General features: G+C 31.2%; 4 protein-coding genes across 4 annotated transcripts; 2 read left to right on the top strand and 2 right to left on the bottom strand.

Annotated features, from left to right (window-relative positions):
• Positions 1-2,986: 2,986 nt before the first annotated feature.
• Positions 2,987-5,838, bottom strand: LOC126779293 (ras-related protein Rab-7a). The gene has a single exon (XM_050503290.1). The coding sequence runs from the start codon at positions 5,731-5,733 to the stop codon at positions 5,107-5,109; it is 627 nt and encodes a 208-aa protein (XP_050359247.1). The 5' UTR covers positions 5,734-5,838; the 3' UTR covers positions 2,987-5,106.
• Positions 5,839-6,433: 595 nt separating this feature from the next.
• LOC126779127 (serine/threonine-protein kinase GA29083) lies at positions 6,434-16,493 on the top strand. The gene is made up of 14 exons (XM_050502981.1): positions 6,434-6,613; positions 6,691-6,909; positions 7,369-7,468; positions 7,918-8,112; positions 9,692-9,805; positions 10,336-10,523; positions 10,617-10,712; positions 10,795-10,940; positions 12,203-12,321; positions 12,761-12,860; positions 13,328-13,473; positions 13,863-14,012; positions 14,091-14,333; positions 14,499-16,493. The coding sequence occupies exons 2-14, from the start codon at positions 6,692-6,694 to the stop codon at positions 14,553-14,555; spliced, it is 1,872 nt and encodes a 623-aa protein (XP_050358938.1). The 5' UTR covers positions 6,434-6,613; position 6,691; the 3' UTR covers positions 14,556-16,493.
• Positions 16,494-16,602: 109 nt separating this feature from the next.
• Positions 16,603-18,297, bottom strand: LOC126779174 (tRNA (adenine(58)-N(1))-methyltransferase non-catalytic subunit TRM6). The gene is made up of 2 exons (XM_050503072.1): positions 16,878-18,297; positions 16,603-16,736 (listed from the first exon to the last, which is right to left on the bottom strand). The coding sequence occupies exons 1-2, from the start codon at positions 18,177-18,179 to the stop codon at positions 16,656-16,658; spliced, it is 1,383 nt and encodes a 460-aa protein (XP_050359029.1). The 5' UTR covers positions 18,180-18,297; the 3' UTR covers positions 16,603-16,655.
• A 392-nt stretch (positions 18,298-18,689) lies between these two features.
• Positions 18,690-22,875, top strand: LOC126779182 (succinate--CoA ligase [GDP-forming] subunit beta, mitochondrial). The gene is made up of 4 exons (XM_050503084.1): positions 18,690-19,514; positions 19,590-19,745; positions 20,402-20,636; positions 22,197-22,875. The coding sequence occupies exons 1-4, from the start codon at positions 18,840-18,842 to the stop codon at positions 22,394-22,396; spliced, it is 1,266 nt and encodes a 421-aa protein (XP_050359041.1). The 5' UTR covers positions 18,690-18,839; the 3' UTR covers positions 22,397-22,875.
• The last annotated feature ends 380 nt before the right edge of the window (positions 22,876-23,255 follow it).

The following is a 23,255-nucleotide window of genomic DNA, read 5'->3' as shown; positions in this document are numbered from 1 at the left end:
TATAGGAAAAATAGAAACACACAAATGTCAGCTATAAGACATAAGTGCTATAAGATACAGCTATAAGATAAATTGCAAAAGTAATTAACAGGTTATGTGTAGGTATATATATAAATCACTAGTTTTTGCCTGCGGCGTCGCTCGCGTATGAGGGGAGGAAGTGTTAGACAACGTGTTTGCAAAATTTTTTGTTGATCAAATGAGCAGTTAAGACTTGAAAGCGTAACAAACAACATTTCTGCATGTTTGTGTTGTAAATTAATTAATTTACTCTTCAAAATAAAAACAAAAAAATCAAGACTTCCGATTTCAACGTAAAAATTTTATTAGCCGTTTTAGTAGTAGTAGTTAGTAGTGTAAAAACTAAATCGGATTCCGTGTTGATTCCGTGTTGTTGCGTTAGATGAAGAGAATTCAAGTCTATCAGTTTCCCGCCAAAAAGAGTATCTGTCAATGTTCTTGTTACCAGATTAAAAATATAGATTATTATTAATGAATATAAAAAAATGACAGATACTCTCCAGTAATATTTAATATTAATTGGTATCACATCTTATATTATATATTACAATCTGACTTAGTCTTACAGCTCGGCCATCCTTTAATGAGTGAGACCTCTCACTCAGACGATAATAAACAAATAATAATAATAATTCTCGCAGAATACCATACTAACCATACATACCATACAATAATGTTTGTATAAAATAATAGTTTCTTATTACTATAACTATCACATCTAAACAGTCTGCTACGATCTATAAACATCTGTGATATACCAATAACATTATCATGCATAAATTCTGCACTGATTGCTCATAGCCTGTGTTCATATAAAACTTATTCTTAATAGCCATGACATCATTCTTTTGTAATTCGCCTAATAATTAATTAATAAATAATTATTACAACATATCATATGTTGCAGATCTACTTAATATTTATAATCTTTTAAATATTCCATACCAATATTCCAACACGAATCCTATAACATAAAATTAGATGTATATAAAACATAATAATCAAAAGTCAATTTATTCATGATCACTATTGCTAAGCTCATTGTCATTTTCAATTGAAAATCATTAAAATTAAGCCAAAATTATAATGTCTCTCCTTTCATCGTTAGATCAGAAATTACAATTCCTAACATTGTAAAAATATTGCCCGACGGTCAAGATTTGACAAAGATTTTACTAACTCTGTTAAAAAAAAACAAATGAGTTTTACTTTTTGCAAAAATATTTTTTCTTACCTACTTAGTCTCGTAATTCACTGCACCACTTACGGTAACTCGATGTATTACTCCGATCGTCCTGCGTCATCGTTTGGAATGACGCTTACTTTCTGTGCTGCGGCTCACTCGATACTCGTGTTCACGCCCGCAGCTCACTTGACGCTCGTGTTCACGCCCGCGACTTACTCGACGCTCGTGTTCACGCCCGCGGCTCACTCGACGCTCGTGTTCACGCCCGCGGCTCACTCGATGCTCGTGTTCAAACTTGCGGTTGAGTTTCCGCCTTCCTCGATGCTGTCCTTCAGTTCATGTTTGATGTCTATTCATCCGCTCGCTTCATCCGTGGACCCACTACGCCAGCTTCAGCCTCGTTTGTGTTGTTTCTCTGTATTCGTCCTGTTTTCGTACTCTATATCTGGAGCAAAGCTGCTACTTCAAAGACGATTTTATTTTTATTTATTATAATTAACTGTGTGTGTTGTATTTATCCCACTTCTGAATTGTAAAAACTAAATCTCAACACGTAATCCGCAATGCTCGTAAAGAGAATTCAAGTCTATCAGTTTCCCGCCAAAAAGAGTATCTGTCAATGTTCTTGTTACCAGATTAAAAATATAGATTATTATTAATGAATATAAAAAAATGACAGATACTCTCCAGTATCACATCTTATATTATATATTACAATCTAACTTAGTCTTACAGTAGTAAACTTAACACAAGGAGTACCTACCTACAAAAGTACAAAAAAAAGAAATAAGATTAATCGCCCGCCAACAAATAGATATATGTAGCTGTTCGACTGCGAATGACAGCGTTTACAAGAAAATATACCGAAACCAAGCGGCGGGGAGGCCCCCGCAACAACGCGAAAAATACAACCAAAACAAAGGACGGCGACTGTACATCCCCCGTTCTTTTTTTTAATTCATAATTTTGTACACTTTGCCTTCAATTGGGCCTGGGGCCCTTTATAATAACGGGACCCTGGGCTGCAGTCCAAAAAGCCATTATATACATTCGCCCGTGCTAGCCAGGAATCAATACGTTGATTTAAAAAAAAACACTATATTGTTGTACCATTCGATGCACCATGTCGAAAATAATGATCAAATTCTGGGAAGTAATGGCATACGACAAACTAAAGGAAAATGTTAAACTTTAATGAACTAATTAATATTATAAGGTTATGTCTTTAATTCATACATTACCTTGTTCGAAATGATGCTCAACTATAATTGTTTTCTTAGAGAAGATGTAAAGAAAATGGGCAAATGTATTAGGCGGAAGGACACACGCAGGAGCGATCTTATACTACCCGTATTTAATTATCGGATTTGCGAAATAGAAGTGCTTAAAAAGGGCATAACATAACAGAGGACATCTTAATTTATGTTTGGCAAAGCATTGGCTTCCCTATTATCTTCAAAATTGTAATGGAAATAAAGAAATATACCTTTTGAATAACGGTTACACGTACATGGCAGTAATAGAAAAAAATTAGATACCTACATGACATCACTGAGTACATTATATTGCGCTGTCATATTCCTATATTTTCGTTCAGAACAGCGTAAAATATAATACAATATAAATTAATTATAATTTCTCAAATTTATACCTACTACTTTCGATTCAAACCCTCATTTTCTCTTTCAAATTAACACAGCTTTGAATTACCATTTTTGACAAATTTAAATATCAATAACAAAATCCTTACAGACAAGAAAAGAGAATAAAACAAGAATATGATGTGGATTTTTATTTATTCATATAAAATTAAAAGCAACCAATTACAGCGTATGTCGTATTTCTTTACCTTTAAACTATATCTTATAATTTAAGTTATTGTTTATTAAAATCCAATAAGATTCCCCAAAAAACAAGTAGCAGGGGAATTAATACAAACATTCGAAATTCAATTGCATGTATACTAAAAGGCAAAGTCTGTGACACACCCATGTCTTCACAACTTAATATTTAAATGGCATATTTTATTTCAATGATAGGCCATGAGAAGGCAACCTCATAAAGCAGATCTACAACACTCGTTATTTTAGTCATAAGCTCTGCCATAGCTGTTTTTATCAGTTTATTCTGAGCATAAAGATATATAACGATATAACTACCTCAAGGTAAGAAACACAATCATAGCCCTCCGTATGGAGGAGAGCTTTTTGAAGCTATTGTAATGATTCAAATTATTAAGAGTAATATTTTATCAAGACACATTATCTTATGACTAAATAATTGCATGGACGATTGGTGCTGTATTATATGCATGTCCTTACTATAATTTTATGATAAAGAAAACCATTCCAGTAACAATATTTACTATGAAGTATAGCAATTTCATTAAAATAATGAGTGTATTACAAAATGCTGAGTAACTTATTATCTGTAAACATGATATTATTTACCATTAACTACTTATATCTATCAATATAATATTCAAATATATACAGAAATATTTAATGAATGTGTAATAATGAAACAACTGTTAACTTTGTTCATTTACTAACTTAAAAACAAAACAGGTATATATATTAAGTGAAAAAGAATTTTATTTGAAACAAATTCCATTTTAAATTTTGATGATAGCAATTAAATCTTTAAATGCTTGAAAATGTAACTAATAACATGTTCTCTAATAACACTAATTAAAAGATAAAAGAGGCCTTACTTATAAGTGTTGTTTAGCAGATGTTTAGTTAAGTAATACTTCTTAAGTCTTTTTCATTTGAATATCAAATCAATAATGACAGAAAGAGATTAATCAGTATATAACTAAACAGACTCTAAGCACCATTTGTAAGTAAGGCCATCATCATCATAATAGGCAAATAAAGGAAAAGGAGTGACAGTTATTATTATAATGACATATTATACTATTTACTACAGTAAAAGCATAGATAAAATAAAGACTGTTACATTTTTTTTATAAAAAAAACAAATCTGTAAAATATAATTGAAAGAAATCTTCTAACTAAAAGAAATCTTATATCTCTTTAATTTCCTTTCATTTAAATTTTGTGTGTACATTGGTTTGGAATGAAACTGTTCTTTTAAATGATGGAATACCAATAAATTTCAAAACAGACTACATTAACTTACATCCAATGTTAATTCTGTTACTTAACAAAAGATTGATTTAACTTCATAAAACTACAAAACAAGATAAAACAGTAAACACAATTTTATATTCAAAAGATCCTTATATATCCACGTAAAAGTTTCAACATGAACTCAATACAATGTTTAATTTTCAATAAAGTGTGTTTAACAATTTACTATATTCAATGTACCAAATATAAACTTTATTGTTTGCACTTTTCCTCAACTACTAATATCTTAACAGATGTATTTGTCTTTTAATCTATTCTCTTTTGAAATACAAAACTTTTTATAAATTCCTACTTAAAACAAAATTTAACATGAACTTTTTTTACTTCTCTGTCACCACTATTTTTGAGTAAAATATTATCACAATTAATTTAATTTTGGTTACTATACCATTTTATTAATGACTATGGATGTATATTTTTTAAATATATTTCATATTTAGTTTATATTAAACAATTTCAGTTGTACTTCAATAAAATAATAAGAATTACCTAGACCAATTTGACAATGTGATAAAAGCCAATTTATTTTTAAATTTTAATAAGTGCTGAGTTATACAGCTGCACATTTATATTATATAAATTCCCGAAATAAAAGTGAAAGATCTATCACACCTATACATTTTTTACATATAAAATATCAGAGTAACTATTACTTATAAATTAAAATTACACTCTATTGTAATAAATTTTATATAAAATAAGGAGACACTAGTATATTGCCAATGTTGAAAAGTAGTATGGGACTTAGCAAGCACAGTTATCTCCATCCCTGTTGCGACCATTATCATTAGCATTCAGCTTGATTTGATCAGGGAACTCATTGTACAGCTCTGCTTCTGTCTCTTGCGCCAACGCATTGCGTGCTATTGTCTGAAACGCAAGTTCGACATTCACAGCTTCTTTGGCACTTGTTTCGAAATAAGGGATATCATTTTTACTTTGACACCATTGCTGGGCTCGTTTGGCAGATACAGCACGATTATCCAAATCAACTTTATTACCTAGTATAACAAATGGAAAGTTTTCCGGATCGCGTGGAGATGCTTGTATCAAAAATTCGTCTCTCCAACTCTCCAAGGACTTAAACGTGTTGGGGGCAGTTACGTCAAAAACTAAGACGCAACAATCCGCCCCACGATAAAACGCCACCCCTAGTGATTGGAATCGCTCTTGTCCTGCTGTGTCCCAGATCTGCATTGTGACGATACGGTCATCGACAATTACCTCTTTCGTGAGAAAATCAGCGCCTATTGTCGCCTTGTACTGGTTGGAAAATTTTTTATTGACAAACTGATTCATCAATGATGTTTTACCAACGCCACTGTCGCCTAGGATGATAACTTTTAAAAGAACCTTTTTTCTTGAAGACATTTTGCACGAAAATTTACACAATTAGTACGAAAAATAAAAATAATAGTCACTCTTTGTCTGTAGGTACTTTTTGACATAAAACGAAATTGATAAATGCGTCACCTGTTTGCAATGTTACCATTGGTAAAAATAACGTAATCCAGTTATACATGCTCCAATAAGGATCTTTTAAATTAAAGTCCGAAGTCCAACTCGATCATAACATCTATTTTAAAGATATTTTTAGATTTCAAGTAATTAATATAATATTAATTTAAACTCTACTTTATAATATTAATTTTAACTACTACCATTACAAAGCTATACTTTTTAAATTCATAATTTGAATTTATTATTCGTATCTAAGCCTTAATTGAAATAAACCTTTTTCCTTCACGTTTTAATTTAGTATTCATATTTAAATTGAAAACGTACTGAGTGGAAGAAAAATAATAATTTTTAATAATACTATTGAATATTTAGGCAAGACATTTTAAACTTTAATATTTAAAATAGGTTTATTTTTTATAAACGTATATCTTATATTAACTAAACTTATTTAAAATCATAATATAATAAATACATAAAAAAGTATTTTGCTCATAACTTCTAATAAGCATTTATATATATATATATATAAGTTCGCTTGAACCATTTTAAACTAGAAGTGAAAAATGATTACATATGTTATTAATCTATTATTTTGTGTATCTGTAACCTGCGCTGATTTCCGCAGATTTCCGTGTTTCATGAAGTACAGAATTGTTTCAATTTATGTATTTAATTTAAAACAAATATTTTAGTCTCTATTAAAATAAAAAATGAGACTCGATTAAGTTATGATCTCCATAAATTAAAAAACTTAAATAATATTCGTCGTACAGCATAGCCAAGAACGAAGGTGAGGTTGATCTGAATCATGTTAACACTTTCCGTTATCGAAATTATAATTTTGTTGCAACTTTCTTAAATTAACAGGATGGAGAACAATTTAAGTCGTAGTGGGAGCCGTTCGAGCTCTGTTTGCGAATTAGAAAAAGATTTAAGTGATATGGAAATTATGAAATCTAGGACGAATCGACGCAACGTATTGGTTCGATCACAACCAGCACGGAAAGCAAAACGAATCAGGTTTTTTCGAAATGGTGATAAATTTTATTCAGGAGTCATCATTCCAGTCTTGCCAGAGAGATACAGGTAAGCAATAAGATTTTTCAGTCTTATTTGACATTTTGTAAACTACTTTCACTTTCCTATTAGGATACCTATTTTAGATCTTTTGTGTTGCTCACTGTTAAATTAGACGGCATAAGTTAAGCGAAACATTAATTCCTTTACATTTTTTTTTTCCATGGGTTAAGAAAGAAATAAAAAATTAATTATTAATTATGAAAAAAAAAGATTTATTCATAAAAGTTATATCATATGAATTGTTTAATAACTAACAATGTATATGCTAGTTTACTTACAGCCTACAACACAAATTTAACATTAATAAAGCTAGCAGTTTACATTGACAATGAGTCATTCACTGCAACAGAACTATACCATTAACAAGTGAATACATTCAGTTACAATACTTGTATAGCATGTAAACAAGATTCCATATGTAGTTTTATACTAAACATATAAAATAAATAAGGTTCTTAATTTCAGATCTTTTGACAGCTTAACTGCAGACTTAACTAGGGTGTTAGTTGATAATGTTACATTGCCTAGCGGTGTTAGAACAATATACTCCCTAGAAGGTAGAAAAGTAAGTTAATTTTTACATAGCGCTTAATTGATATCCATTTTAACTTTTAAAGGATGTTGATGAAGAACTGGTGTTATTTTACATAAAATAGTAAAAACTTTAAAATACTTAACTTATATAGAAAGAAATAAAGAACAATAAAACTTATATTTGAAAGAAGCTTGGGAAAAATTAGTCTATGAATAATTTTATTATAATATTAAATTAATTATAATAAATTAATATTAATTACTTTGGTATTATCATGCTTAAAAGATATAATGCATTTTCTTAGAAATTTATATGGTTAAATTAAATATTTAATTATATAATATTTAAAAGATTTTGAAATAATTAACAATATAAATTTGATTTACACGTCATTTTCAATGTGAGATTGTTTAAAACTATAAGATTTGTATGAAAATATGTCTCATAAGACTTATTAAAATGTTTTCACTCTTTCTTAGGTAGGAAAACTAGATGATTTAGAAGATGGTCAATCATATGTTTGTAGTGGCTTTGGCGAACCTTTCAAGAGATTAGACTATGAAGCAAGTGCAGTTACACCGCAGTCATTTAGATTAAGTGGACCCGAGTCTCTCAGTGATAGTGCAAGTCCGTCACCAGCCAGAGCTAATAATCGCTTGTCCCGATATTTGCAGGTACAAAGTAATTTTATATAATAGATATATTTTTAATCAAATAGAATGAGCTATTATTATCAATTATAATTATGACATCACTATTCACTAAGCATGTGAACAAAATGTCTTTGTAAATTTGAGATGATACCAGCAATTAGCTTGATATAAATTAAATTGATCATAATGCTTCTGAAATTATTATTTTTAGTAAAATTAAATATTCTTTAAAAGTGGCTACAGAGTGAGTGACAAATATTTAATCACTATATAAATAGTAATACTATTCAATAAAGTACTAAATGCATATCCAGAATTTGATTTAAAAACTAGATATTCTTATGTTGAATTTACAACAGTTTTTATGTATTTTCGATCTCTTAATTTAATGAAATCGAAAATAAATACTATAGTTTATCTGATTAAACAATAATAACTATATAATTCTTAATATGGATACTCCAAACTTTTTAATATGGATACTTTATGGAAAACCAAGCGTACTAATATTTTTGTATCTACCATGGGTAGTGTTTTCGTCTGCAGATTGTGAGTTCAAGGTTCAAATACTATAAGTTCCCGAAGTTAAGACATTAGCAGTATATACATTTTACACTCATTTGTAGCTGTGCCTGGTTTTTCGGTTGTGTCAGATTAACGTACCATTAGTGTAAGGGATAAAACTGGTGCAATTTAACATCTGCGATGTTGACTTATCTCTTTAAATGGCCGTAATCGGTTAAGGGGACATCACCAACATCTTTGTATGTATAAAGAGAGTAATTTATTCTTGCCCAAACTTTGATTATTTTGCATTCTGTTTCACTTTCACCGAATACCTTGCTTGTTTGGAATTTTATTCAAATGCGCAATTGATAAGAGTTGACTCATTATCTACTTTAGTCAGGACGACTTAGCTATGTAGATAACCGTAACAGCCTGCGAGTGTCCCACTGCTGGACTAAAGTCCTCTCCCTTTTTGAGAAGGAGGTTTTGGAGCTTATTCCACCATGCTGCTCCAATGCGGGCTGGTGGTGGAATGTGGATAAGTTATGTAATTGCGATAATTGCAAAAACGCGTTATTCAATACGGCCGCCAAGGTTCGGTTGTTCCCGTGACGAAACCTGCCCAGCTAAAATAGTACATTCAAAACTAAACGAAAAACGTAATACGGAATAGTAAAACATCTAGTTCTTCAGTTAAATATTTCTTATATAAATAATAATGAAATCCGTACCACCGTATTGCGGCTACAGCGCGTCAGTTTCAAAGACGAGCCACCTGTGCAAGATACGAGTGTCGTCTTATAGTGCAGATAAAATTGTCTCTCTATATTATCTCTCTCATAGTCCAATCATGACTGAAAACCACTACCTTATGTGCCTTTAGATGGAGTGTAAAGTAACACGGCTAACGTCCTAGCTGTTACTGTGAATTTCTTAACGGGAAAACCTTATGACTTTTTCTATTGACCCGACACGAGATTTGAACCCAAGACCTCAGGATCTGCACCCGTATTATGTGCCACATAACTAACGAGTCAGTTTTATATATTACGAATAAAGAAAGAAAATGTATAGCATTTAAAATTAATTTCAGACAAATGGTAGTAACTCTACCGGCAATGGGACACCAAGAGTTAGCCCTGCTGGAGACAATGTAATCCGGCCCCGTATAGTTACTATTATTAGGAATGGAGTGAAACCCCGCAAGGTAAATCGTTTTTATGTACAAAAATAAAATTGTGTAAATGGATTAAAGCAGTTACGTCGTTATAACAGGTATTAATCCATTATGACGCTGTATGTTTTGTTTAGTTATTAAGTTCTACTTTTACCTATGGAGATTTTATTGATAAATACACAAATAATAAAATATTATTAAAAAAAATATTAAATGTATCTTTATTGGTTACTAGTATTAGTACAATTTTTTTATTATTCATGAATGTTAAGAAACATTATTTTGATTTCCAACACATCATAACTTTGCTTACGCCGAGGATGCGTAGACAAAATTCAAAATATAGATTATTATCTTTTTGCATTTCAGATATATTTCTTGAACAAACCAAATAAAAGATTTTATAAAATTAACATAATGGTGTCTTGATACTCGATTTTATTGTGAGAATTCCATTGTTCATCTACAAATATACTCAAAAATGTTTGGCCACGATTTAACACTATTCAAATATATGCCAAACAAAAACACAAATAAACTAAAAATTTTTTTATCTTTAGGTATGCAGATTGTTATTGAATAAACGCAATAGTCCAACTCTGGAACATGCCTTGGCGGCAATCACTGAGTGCATCAAGTTAGACACGGGTTGTGTTCGCAAAGTGTTCACCCAAACCGGAACCCCTGTCACCGCTTTACATCAGTTTTTTGAAGAGGAAGATGTATTTTTTGCATATGGAAACGAAAGGTATAATATTTTTGGTCATTTTAATTCAATGTATTTGTATTTACTTTACTATATTTATTTAGGTATTCCTGATATTATTTGTTTTCCTTATAGAGTCAATCAAGAAGACTTCGAACTCGAATTTGAAGAAAGTAAGGCTGTATTACAATGTAGGAAAAGTAAATGTAATGCAATTTCAAGAAATACTAGGTAATAATTGTTTCTATGTTATATAAGGTTGCTAATGTAGTCAACTGCGTAAAGTCGGTTGTACGATACGTGGTGTGCGCAGGGCGGGCCCCAAGCCGCGCATGCCGCTGCGGCCGGGCGCGGCGGCGGGCGCGGGCGCGGGCGCGGCGGGCGACGGCGACGCGGCGCCGCTCACGGGCCTGCTGCCGCAGCCGCTGCGCCTCAAGTACAGCGTCGGCAAGATCATAGGTAACGCACGCAGGCAGGACGCCGATCTATCCTTGGGTGCCACTTTATGGGAACCAAACCTACTAAATGTCACAATCGAGGTCTTATAAAGTCTTTACCTCTATTTAAGTTTTTCCTCAGCCTGTATACTATAATGGATTTTATATAACAATATAAATTGAAAAAATTAGGAAGTTGTCGTCCTATGAAATTTTATGTAACAGACAAAATAAGTAAAACTTTTTTTGGTAATCTTAAATAAGGTTAATTTAATGAAGCAACTATGCAAGTATGTATTGCTATACTTTTTTAAACGGAATACATACATGACTCTCTACTGTCTACAAATCATGAAATGTTTGAAACAAAATTAGTTTTTAAATTAAAATTTTCGGCGTCTATTTCACATTTTTAGTTATGATATATTTTCACAAGAAAAATTATTACGAATTATAATATTTAGCGTATTTGTTTACCTGTAGGCTTTCTGGCAACTTACTATTGTTTCATTTTGGTACAATATAAATATTGTAATATTATTCAAAGGTGACTAATGATGTAGGCGTACGACATATAAAATAATGCATTCTCACACACATCCATTAGAGCGCAGGATATAAAAAGTGAAAATACAATATAAATAATGCACAAACGCGAACAATAGAACTATGCAAATTATTAAAGTAGAATGGTAAGCGTAATCATTGAAAACTGACGTACAGTATTTTTTGTATTAATTATTTTTATTTTTATGCACACTTGAAACTTGTGAAGATTATTACTGAAATACTCTTGCCTAAAAAGTAATTAAAACGCTCAAGAGCAGCTTGCGTTGCTCAAAAATAGCCAGCGCACAAAACAACCATTGAACTAACGAAATAACATAAAGAGCATATTTTTATTATTTTGTTTATAGTATTTTTTTATTAAAATATGTCTTTCATAAATTTCAGTATCCGTGTCTATTTCGGAGACAAAACTTACAATTATTAATTATTTAATTTATGTCATTTGATTGAAAAGGAACTTTTGATTTTCTTTCCTACTTGCACTGCATAATGTATCACAGCTAGTACTTCACAATGAAAACTCTTAGATATAAGATTAATATAAGATTTTTATTTTATACCTTTTATATAGTAAATCATCTAGATGCACTATTATAGATAATGTAACAGTAAAATATTTTATATTGTTTATTATGATAAATAGATTAAAACAACATTTGGCATACGAGCAATTCAGTTTATTAACAAAGTAATTATATTATTCTTATTGTTCAGGTGATGGCAACTTTGCAGTTGTAAGAATATGTAAGGACAAAGGGAATGGAAAGGAGTATGCTCTCAAAGTAATTGACAAGGCAAAATGCAAAGGCAAGGAACATTATGTTGAGGCAGAGGTGAGTTATCTGTTGAATATTTGAATACTTGTTTTAACATTATGTTATAACATTAATGAGACAATTTATCAAAATCTTTTAATAAAAAAAAAATCTTTAACAAATTCTACTAAGACACCTACCTATATATGTATGACTATAAAACAAAGTCCCCTGATTGTCTGTCTGTTTGACCGAGATAAATTCAAAAACATACAAACGGACTTTTAAATGGTGGTAATCACCAATAGGCGGAGTGATTAATAAGGGAAAATACCGTCCTTGTGTGCTGTATAATATTTATAACTATTATTGTTACCGACTGGGAGCTGGCATAAGCCGTGTAAATCTATAGAGTTATATGAATTACAAAATAAACAAATTGTGTAGATTCTCATTCTACCCGTGAGACTGGTTTTAGTTTTAGACAATATTGTAATGTATTTGATGATATTTTTAGGTGCGAGTAATGAGAAAGCTATGCCACCCTCGTATAGTTTCACTTATTGAAGACCAGGACAGCCCCGAATGGCTGTTCCTTATCATGGAATTAGTTAGCGGTAAATATACTATTAATTTCATTCAACCAATAACAAATCATATTATGTAATCTCTTAACTTTCACTTTTGTCTTACTGCACTACAGTAGGTGTACATTTTATGTCCCAATTATTTATATTTGAAAGTCACGATATAGCACTGTTAACAATTATAAAAACCGCTCTTTTATTTATATTAACTGCTTAAATAAATAATAATATAAATACAAAAAAATTACCTTCATTTTAAAGAGTATTCATTTTGCACTTTATCATTGATATTATTAAAAAGCTAAATATAACTTAGGAAAAAATTCTCCAAGCGTGGAAATAAATAGAATAAATAGTTCAAATTTCCCTAAATTTTTGGAAAAATGTCAGTATCGCACACATTTTTTTTTTGCTTTAACTGTTTACGGATATATCAACGAACTGTCACTTTCAAGTGTTAGTACTCGTAAGTCTTCAACTACTTTTGTATTTTCTAGGTGGCGATTTATTCGATAGTATTGCAGCCGCTTCTAAATTTTCTGAGCCTCAAGCGCGTTTGCTAATAGGGCACCTAACATCAGCTATTGCATACCTACACTCGCTTTCTATCGTGCATCGAGACATCAAACCCGAAAACCTATTGGTAAGACATTAACTAAACTTTCATTCAATGTATTATAAAACACTTTACTAATAGTTAGTAATTAATAATAAGTGTAATCGCATGCGCAATACATCAAGAGCATAAAAAAACGTCAATATAAAATAATTTAAATTATTACATCTTACTAAAGATTAGTTTTGTTTTGAATATATATTTAGTCAAGAATGATATATTTAAACGTTTGAGTTGTATGTTTGCCTTATTTGATTATTATCTTTTTTGTTTTTTTTTTAAATCTTTAAATAATTATTATAATACATTTAAGTTATTTTTTCAAATACTCACAATCTACTGACGCTTTTACAAAGATCAAGTACTAAACTTATCTTCTGTAAGATTTATAGTTCTCCAAATCATACGTGTGTTAGGTTGAGGTGGGCTCAGACGGCAGTATACGTGGACTGAAATTAGCAGACTTTGGGCTAGCCGTAGAAGTGTGGAGACCACTTCACGCCGTCTGCGGAACGCCAACGTACGTAGCGCCGGAGATCCTGCTTGAAACTGGATACGGCCTTAAGGTTAGATTTGTCGTAAAATATTAATTTGAAATCGAAAGGGAACTCGCTTTAAATATGTAATTTAATGTTGTTATCTAGATTGATGTTTGGGCAGCGGGTGTAATTCTCTACATCCTGCTGTGCGGATTCCCTCCATTTTCCTCGCCCGACGGCGACCAGGAGAAGCTGTTCGATGCGATCCTGTCGGCGCGACTGGAGTTCCCGGCGCCGCACTGGGAACGCGTATCGGCCGGTGCCATCGACCTCGTCGCCAACATGCTCCGTCCGCAGCCCGAGCTGCGCTTCGCCGCCGAGGACGTGCTCGACCACGCCTGGATGTCGGTCAGTGGTCGTTTCGTCGTAAGACAGTTTCCTATGTCAAATTCTCTTCAATTGTTACCGAAAACCTGTTCTCAATCCCCCCACGCGAGTGAAGCCGTGGACATGAACTCGTTTTTTATTAATTGACAAAACATCAAAATATATTTAACAAAAATTGTCTTTCAGGATGACTACGATGAGATGTGCGACTTTCGTACTTGGTACGATGAAGACTCTTCATAGCCTCGCGACGCCAGCCGTTCGGGGGAGGTGTCGGGGGCTGCCGACGCCCTGCTGGGTGCGCAGTCGGCTTCACCGGCCGCTTGCTGTTTGCGTTGAGCTGCTCACGGCTATGCATGCCTTCATATTAACACCAATACCAAAGTTATTCCATAATGTATGTAATATAAAAATTATCGAAACAATACTGCACATGTGTGTTCAATTTTCAAAAACGTTTTTTCGATCAAATTATAGTGATGCAGTATCGTCGTTGTTGTTCTGGTTTTTGTACTGATGATGTCCCCACTGATTGATATGTTGATAAAAATTAATCATCTAATGAATTCTCTATTTATTTATCTTTTACGCAATTTATGTATATTCTTTAAGAGATGTAGCGGTAATTTGTATTTATGTGGCTGTAAAACCAGTTTCTATTTTAGTATTATGTAGTTTTATTTTTATATGATCGGCCGATAAATTTAAATGCATTTAAATCGTTGATTTTTTTGTAATCAATTGTAACGATCTCTATTATTGCATTAGTAGGCCACTAGTATATTTTTTATTGTTTATTTATGGCTTCAAATTACATTTATAGTTTTAAGTGGCATAACATGCTCTTTTCTAGAGGCCTACTGCATTAGGAGAGATATTTTGAAATAACAGAAATGGCTATCAAAAATTATACAAACTATTTGTGTAAGTAAACGAATATACCAGTCTTTCGATAGGGCTTTGATGACTAGCTTTGGGCTCTTAAAATGGTGCATATCTTCAACTTCATAGGGAACTAAGTTTTTTTTAGCTATCAAACGATTTTTATAAGTTTTTCTAGAGTTCATTAATTTTAAACATTTTACAAAATATTACACATATATAATTAGTAATAATAACTGACTATAAAGGATATGACATTTGGCACAAAAACTGCAGTAACTTTTCTCAGAGAAAGTATGATTATGGAAAAGATAATAATTCATGAAACTTGTTTTAAATCTGGAGCTCTATAGGCTCCACTTATACGTGATTAAGTTTAGCCATGCATCATTAAATTTTCAGACTATTTTAATTATTTACAAATATAATTCAACTTTGGCATACAGTACTAATGTTATAAGTACCAGTTAGTAGTATTTAAATCATTGGAATATTTGAAAATGTATTTACATATTTAGTAAAACCCTAATCAATCAAAATTATGAATATTGTGCAGTGGGAATAAAATCCTTGTGCCAAATTGTAAATGATTTTATCAACTTTGATAATGATTTAACTTTAATGAATGTTCCTCTCGAATATAATGTAGAAATTTTGATGTTAAACAAATGGTTTATGGTTTATTTATGTTAATTTTATGAAAAAAACTTAATGCATTAGAGGATAAACATAATCAGACTGATACACATTCCTTTACATTCTTTAATAGTTGAATATTTTTTTCCTTTTGTGTTATATTATAATAGCTTATCTGAAGAATGTATGTCCCCTATAAATATATGCCCAAATGCTTTTCTTATGATTTGAATTGTCAAACCTTATTTTATCCTATGTTTTATTAAAGCGATTGAAAGATTAATTTGCTTATAAAATAAATTATTTATTATAAAAATATAAAAGATTTTTAATTATGTCCGCTTTGTCATATCAGTCATGCACAATATTCAATACATTTTAATAAATTTAGAAAAAAATTATATGTTTAATATTTATCTAAAAAATCTAGATGTAAAATTGTTTTAAGACTTACATATGGTGTTTGTGTGATTTATCTACCATGACATGTTAAATAGTTTATGTAACCACACAAACATGTATTTTTGTTGTATTGCCTATCTGTATTCAGCAGTTACTTTTATATTCATTACATTTTGCAGCAAAGATATTAATTACCATACCTATTACATGTAAACTAATGATGAATTGTAACTGTTCTTAAACATTTTACAGTAGGAACAAATTGTAATTTTGCTTATTTAGAATTATAAAAGCTATCAAAAGATCTTTTATAAAAAAGAAGCAAATTTTTGATATTTTATATAATTTGTATGACATTTAAAAATTAAAGAAAGCTTGTTACATTGTTTAATATTTAATTTTTATATTTAAATGAGTCCAAATCTATTTCAGAATATATCCAGATAAAAGAAACCCACTTGAACCATTCATCATCACTTCTGGATGTGTCCTCTCAGGTAAAATCTGTAATAAATAATAGATTGTGAACAAAAATGGAGATAAGAAGTTTTACATAACAACTAGTTTTTGCCCCTCATGTGTGAGTTGTAGGGGTAGGTGTAAATAATATAAAGTCGAAATAAATACTAAAATAAAATAATCAACCTGATAATTCCTCATCCAATTGTTGGTTAATCTTAAAGCAGCAATATTACTTAAAGACTTAAGTGTCATATATAAATTTTGCAGTGGTTCAGCTACATTGTAATAAATAACAAAAGGTCGTCCAGGCTTCACAAAAGTCATGAGTTCCATAAATATATTTTGAGGGTCTTCTTTACATACTATTACTAAAGAGTCGACTTTCTGTGATAAAATTTCTGAAGCTGTTATATTATCAAAGTGCCATTTTGGTTTCTTCGGTGATGTTTCCTCAATCTCATTGTTTTCCTTCACTTCACTATTTTCCTTCACTTCCTTGTTTTCCACCATTTCATTCCTTTCCTTAATGTCACTGTGTTCCTTATTTAGATTGCCATCACTAATGGTACCTAACTCCTCTAACTTGTGCAATTTACTTTCATATTCTATATTTTCTGGTGCTTTTCTTTTCAGGTTAGTTATTTTTTTTGCAGTGTAATCTGCTGAATTAGTATCAGAGCCTTGGTACACTTGTCTCAAGACTGAATACACATTAACTGATACACATTTGTTATATTGATCAGAAGTAAAGTTCATAGCTAACAATGCCTGTTTCTGAGACATATTTCCAGGATGCATATGTACCAATCGCCCATTACTTTGTGGCCCCATTGCACTTAATAAGGCAGCAGCAAGAAGACCATTAGAACCTGAATCATAAAGTAAATGATTACCTTCACTACTAATATTTGATAATGTCATAATTTGGGACAAAGTATCTATCCGCACACCCTGTACCTTGCTTGGATCTAATTTGTATAATATTTCAGTAATATTCCGGAGATTTGGTTTCAAGATTTGAATGTATTCAAAATATTTCTTTTCTTTCTTTTTTAAATATTTAGCTTGTGAAAATTCAGTTTTATTGTGAAATGTGTTTGAATTTGTTATTAAAGTTTCAACTATTTCTGATGCACTTGTGGAATCACTCTTGAGTTCACTAATTTCAGTAGCCGATAGTTTTTGTGATCTGCCATCATCGTAAATATTTCTGTTGTCAATGCCTGATGTTTTTAAACTTATTTCTTGTGCCAAATTAACTGCTTCTTTGGATAATTCTAAGTCATATTCTTTACACCTTTTTGTACCCTTAGTTATCATCTTAAATATTGAAAAATACTGACATCCTTCTATTCCACTTAAATTTATTGTATCTTTTCCTAAATTTACAGTTGAATTTGGTTTATTGAATTTATGTAACTTTTTATAGTTGTGTTTTTGTATAACAATATATTCACCAACTTTAATTGCATTATCACACATCATGATATCTACTTAATTACTTTGTTTCCTTAAAGTTGAGTTGTTAAGGTTATAATAATTGACAATATTTTTAGGTTATTTTAATGTCAATACGAGTACTGACAAGATAATCTCAAATGACGACGTAACTAGAACGAAGTCATTAGATACCTAAGTATTCTGTGAACGTAACGCCGAAATCGAAATTCGTCAGTTTAAAAAATATATATTTTGTTTTTATTTATTATTTTCTCTGTGATGCATTATGCACAGATTAACTATAGAAACTAACAATCAATGCTTCAGGTTTCTTTACTGAGCATAGACGATTCTTTGTAGCAAATTCATTCAGTCGGATGTAAGAAAAATTTAGTTCAAAAGATTATTATGAACAATTCCTATTTCACGCAGATCTTATGTAATTAAATATGGATTATTACTTTGTGGTTAGCTTCGTAAATCCTATCGATTTCCATCAATCATTTTGAAGATGTCAACTGTCAATTGAACAGGTGGCAGGTGCCGACTGTTATAGATAGTGATTAGCTATGTAAGTTTTACTGTATAAGTGACTTTTGAACTTCATATTATTATAATAAATATCTATAATCTGAGTATAACGCAAAGTACACTAGTGGGTGCCATCTAGTGATATTAAAAAAACCCTTCATTTCACAACTAACTATGGCTGCTTTAACCAAAACTAAGAACTTCAAAGTATTACGGACATTAACCCAAAAATATTGCCCACGAGTAATTAGTCGAAGACATTTAAATCTCCAGGAATATCATAGTAAAGACTTATTACGAAAGCATCAAGTGTCTATACAAAATTTTCGCCTGCTTGATTCTTCTTTGGATCCAAAATCGTTATTAGATTTCAAGGCTGAAGAATATGTAGTAAAAGCACAAATTTTAGCTGGTGGCCGCGGAAAAGGTCACTTTGATAATGGCTTTAAAGGAGGAGTTCACTTAACTAAAAATCCAAAGGAAATACTTAATTTAGCCAAAAATATGATTGGACATAAACTTATTACGAAGCAGACGCCCAAAGAGGGAATTCTTGTAGATAAGGTAATGGTAGCAGAAAGTGTTAACATTAAACGGGAGACATACTTAAGTATTGTAATGGAAAGGACTTATAATGGTGCCGCTCTTGTTGCTTCGCCTGCTGGAGGTATGGACATAGAGGCTGTAGCTGAAAAAACCCCACACTTGCTTAAGACAGTACCCATTGATATCCATGAAGGTATAACTGATAAAGTTGCTAAAGAGGTAGCTGAATTTTTAGAATTCAAAGGCCCTTTAATAAACAAATGTGCTGATGAAATAAAGAAATTATGGCAATTATTCCTTAAAGTAAGTAAAGATTTAACAAATACAGCATTCTGAAAATATTGGTTAATGTTATGCACTCATTAATTATCTTTTTAGGTTGATGCAACTCAACTTGAAATAAATCCTTTAGTTGAGACTGATGATGGAAGGGTAGTTGCAGTTGATGCAAAAATTAATTTTGATGACAATGCTCAGTTCCGGCAACAAGATATATTTGCTTTAGATGATACATCTGAAACAGATCCTAGAGAAGTAAATTTATTTTATTTTTTAATTATAATAAGGTTATTTGTGCCAATTTAGTGTATAATTTTTACACAAATATAAAAAAGAAGATATGTAATAGATTTTGCACATATGAATACATATAAATATATGATAGATTTGATAATTATAACTTATCACTATGAATATAATATGGCTTATCTGAATTGGACACAATATATTTTAAATAAACAAGGGCAATCACTTATCATGTATGCTTTAAGCAAAAATGACAAACTTTTAATGTAGGTATTACTGTGAGTATCAATCTTATCAACAGTAATGTGTTATTGTATAATTTATCAAGTCACGTTGAATACATAATAATAGACTATGCAACTTATGTCAAAATATAAAGCATTCAAGTATCAAAAACAGATGTTTCGTGTTGTAATATGAGAAATGAGTATTATTAATTACACTATAAGTAAATGAGATAAATAACATTTCTACAATTTTATTTTAATACAATGACTGATCAAGGCTTAACCACAAAACAATACATCAGAAATTAGTATTTATTAAATGTTTAAATACAATTAAAAATTTTATATATTTAGTAACACAGATTATAGTCCAAATGAAAGAGTACTAAAATGTAATAATTAATTGGAACATAAAATACCAAATAAAAATATTTTCAGAGGGAAGCAGCAGCCCTTAATTTAACTTACATAGATATGGATGGTAGCATTGGATGTATGGTTAATGGTGCTGGCCTGGCTATGGCCACCATGGATCTTATAATGTTAAGTGGAGGAAGACCAGCAAACTTCCTGGACCTGGGTGGTGGTGTTGGGCAGTCACAAGTATCAGCAGCATTAAGAATTTTGGAATCTGACCCCAAAGTAAAGGCTATATTTGTAAATGTTTTTGCAGGTAAGAATTTCATATTAATTTTTGTTAATACTATAGCAGCAAAACTTGGCAGATGTTGTCCAGTCTGTTTATGTCAAATTTGTGGTGATAGGTTGAATGATATAAAGTGCAGCAGAATCATCTAAGAGTGAGTCAAAACATATGAATAGTATAAAAACCTCCTCCATAAAAAAATACATACATATATGTACCATTTTTCATGGTGATTAGTCAAACAATTTATCTCTTTATCAGTCTCAAACAGATATACGAGGCATGCCTTTTAAGTTTTGTCATTTGAAGAAAAAAAACACAACTAGAAAATTAGAGTACTTTTTATTGTTTTTCAAAGTATTCACCACGTGGCTTAATACACTTTTCCATTCGCTCAAACCAGTTATTATAACATTTATTCCACTCTAAAGTGGGCGTGTTCAAAATGGCTGACTTGAAAGCTTCGACTGCTTCTTCACCCGACTGGAACCTTTGACCACGAAGACTTTTCTTAATTTTAGGAAATGTAAAAAAATCGTTAGGGCTTAGGTCATGATGTATGGAGGATGGTCAAGAATTTCTACTTTTTCCTGCTTCAAAAACTCAATCGTTTGACGAGTGCTGTGTGAGCTTGCGTTGTCGTGGTGCAGGATGATGCGTCTCTTTGAGTTAGATTTTCGAAGTTCGGCGATGAGTTGTGGTAAACAAACTATGGTATACCACTCTGCGTTAACCGTTCTACGATCTTCAAGTGCAATAGTCGCAACATGGCCGGTTTTTCTAACGAACGTGGCCACCATCTTTTTTGAAGTGCTTCGAGAACGAATAACTTTAGTTGGCTTTGGCTCGTCTTGAAAGACCCAGATTGTAGATTGTTGCTTGGAATCAGGATCGTAGGCATAGATACAAGATTCGTCACCACTGATGATGTCGTAGACGTGATTTGACTCTCCTCGGTTGAACCTTTGCAGAGTTTTCTTACACCATCTGACCGCCTTGTGATCGTCGGAAAGCAGATGCGGTACCCAATGGCAAACTAGCTTTCTCACACCAAGCGCTTCATGCTTCATGCTTTCATGATCTTCTGAATGGTTGTCTCTGAGATGCCTAATAGAGCTTCCATCTCTCGATACGTCACGTAACGATCTTCGAGAATTAGTTGTCTCACAGCAATGATGTTATCTTCAGTGAATGCGGATTTTGGGCGTCCTTCGCGAAATTTGTCACTAACACTAGTATGTCCACGCTGGAATTCTAAATACCAGCGTTCGACAGTCCGCAGACATGGGGCTTCATCACTGAACACAGATGTTAGCTCTTCAAAACACTGAAGCCGTGTCAGGCCTCTTCTAAAGATTCATTTTCGTACGTAACCTGACAGATTCCAATCGACGCTGTGACTAAACAATAGCATTAATCCTAATTCTTTCAACTGTTTTGAGATTCAAAATTTAAACACATTCGAATATTGAACAGTTCCAAATTCAAAATTGCCGGGAAATATGGAAACGACAGAACTTATAAGGCATGCCTAGTACCAACTTATAAAATCACAGAGATACATTGTAACTGGTTATTTAATTTCAGGAATTGTGAACTGTGCGACTGTAGCTAAAGGAATTGTTGCTGCATGCAAAGAGAATCCCCCTAAGCATCCCCTTGTGATTAGATTGGAAGGTACAAACTCTGCTCAAGCTAAGATAATTCTAGAAGAGTCTGGTATGCCATTCAAAATCATCAATGATGCTGATGTTGCTGCTAAAACAGCTGTCAAATTGGCACAGTAAATAAAACATTTTTATAGTAACAAAATGGTTATTAGTTTTGTAAATTTGTATAAAACAAAATGTTTAGAAAACAGAAAAATATGCATTTTAAAAGTCCTCGTACTTTTGTCTGTTTAAATTAGTTAAGTATAGGTAGTAGGAATTAGAAAGACTAGTTACTTCTATTATTATTTGCAAAACAGGGCACGGATTTTTTACTCATGTAATAAAATTAGAAATTAAACCTTTTTTTTTATCAAATGCACAAATAATGACATTTCTATTAAGTTTTTTTTTATAATTACACATAATACAAATTGTACTGTGTACTTAAAATATATATTTTTATTTATGATTCCTAAGTGTTTTTAAAAGTTATTGGTTCTCTATGAGGCTAATTTGTTTCATTTTAGAACATTTTATAAGCAGTTTAATTTTAAATCAGCCATAATTTCATATTCTTGCCACAAATTTATAATATGATGTTGTTAGATATAAGTGTTATTTTGTACATAAAATAAAGATTAAATATATCATGTTGTATTTTTATTTATATAATTATTGTGTTTTAATCAAATCAATGGCAAAAATTTACAGTAATGCAAAGGAAAACTTTTCTAGAACTTTTCGAGTGAAAATGTTCACATGACTAGTGTAATTTAAGGAAATGTCTCACAACTGGAAAGTATTGATCTTCTAATTTAAACTCTAATATTTAATGTTACCATACATGACTTATATATATATATATATATATATATATATATATATATATATATATATAATAATAATAAAATTATTAAAATTAAAGGTTTATTATATATATATATATAATAAACCTTCCATGTTTATGAAATAGAGAAATTGTATAATAAGTTCT

This window comes from Nymphalis io, chromosome 2, assembly GCF_905147045.1.
Source record: "Nymphalis io chromosome 2, ilAglIoxx1.1, whole genome shotgun sequence".
In the NCBI taxonomy this organism is placed as follows: Eukaryota; Metazoa; Arthropoda; class Insecta; order Lepidoptera; family Nymphalidae; genus Nymphalis; species Nymphalis io.
This window is presented reverse-complemented; position numbering and strand designations above follow the sequence as displayed.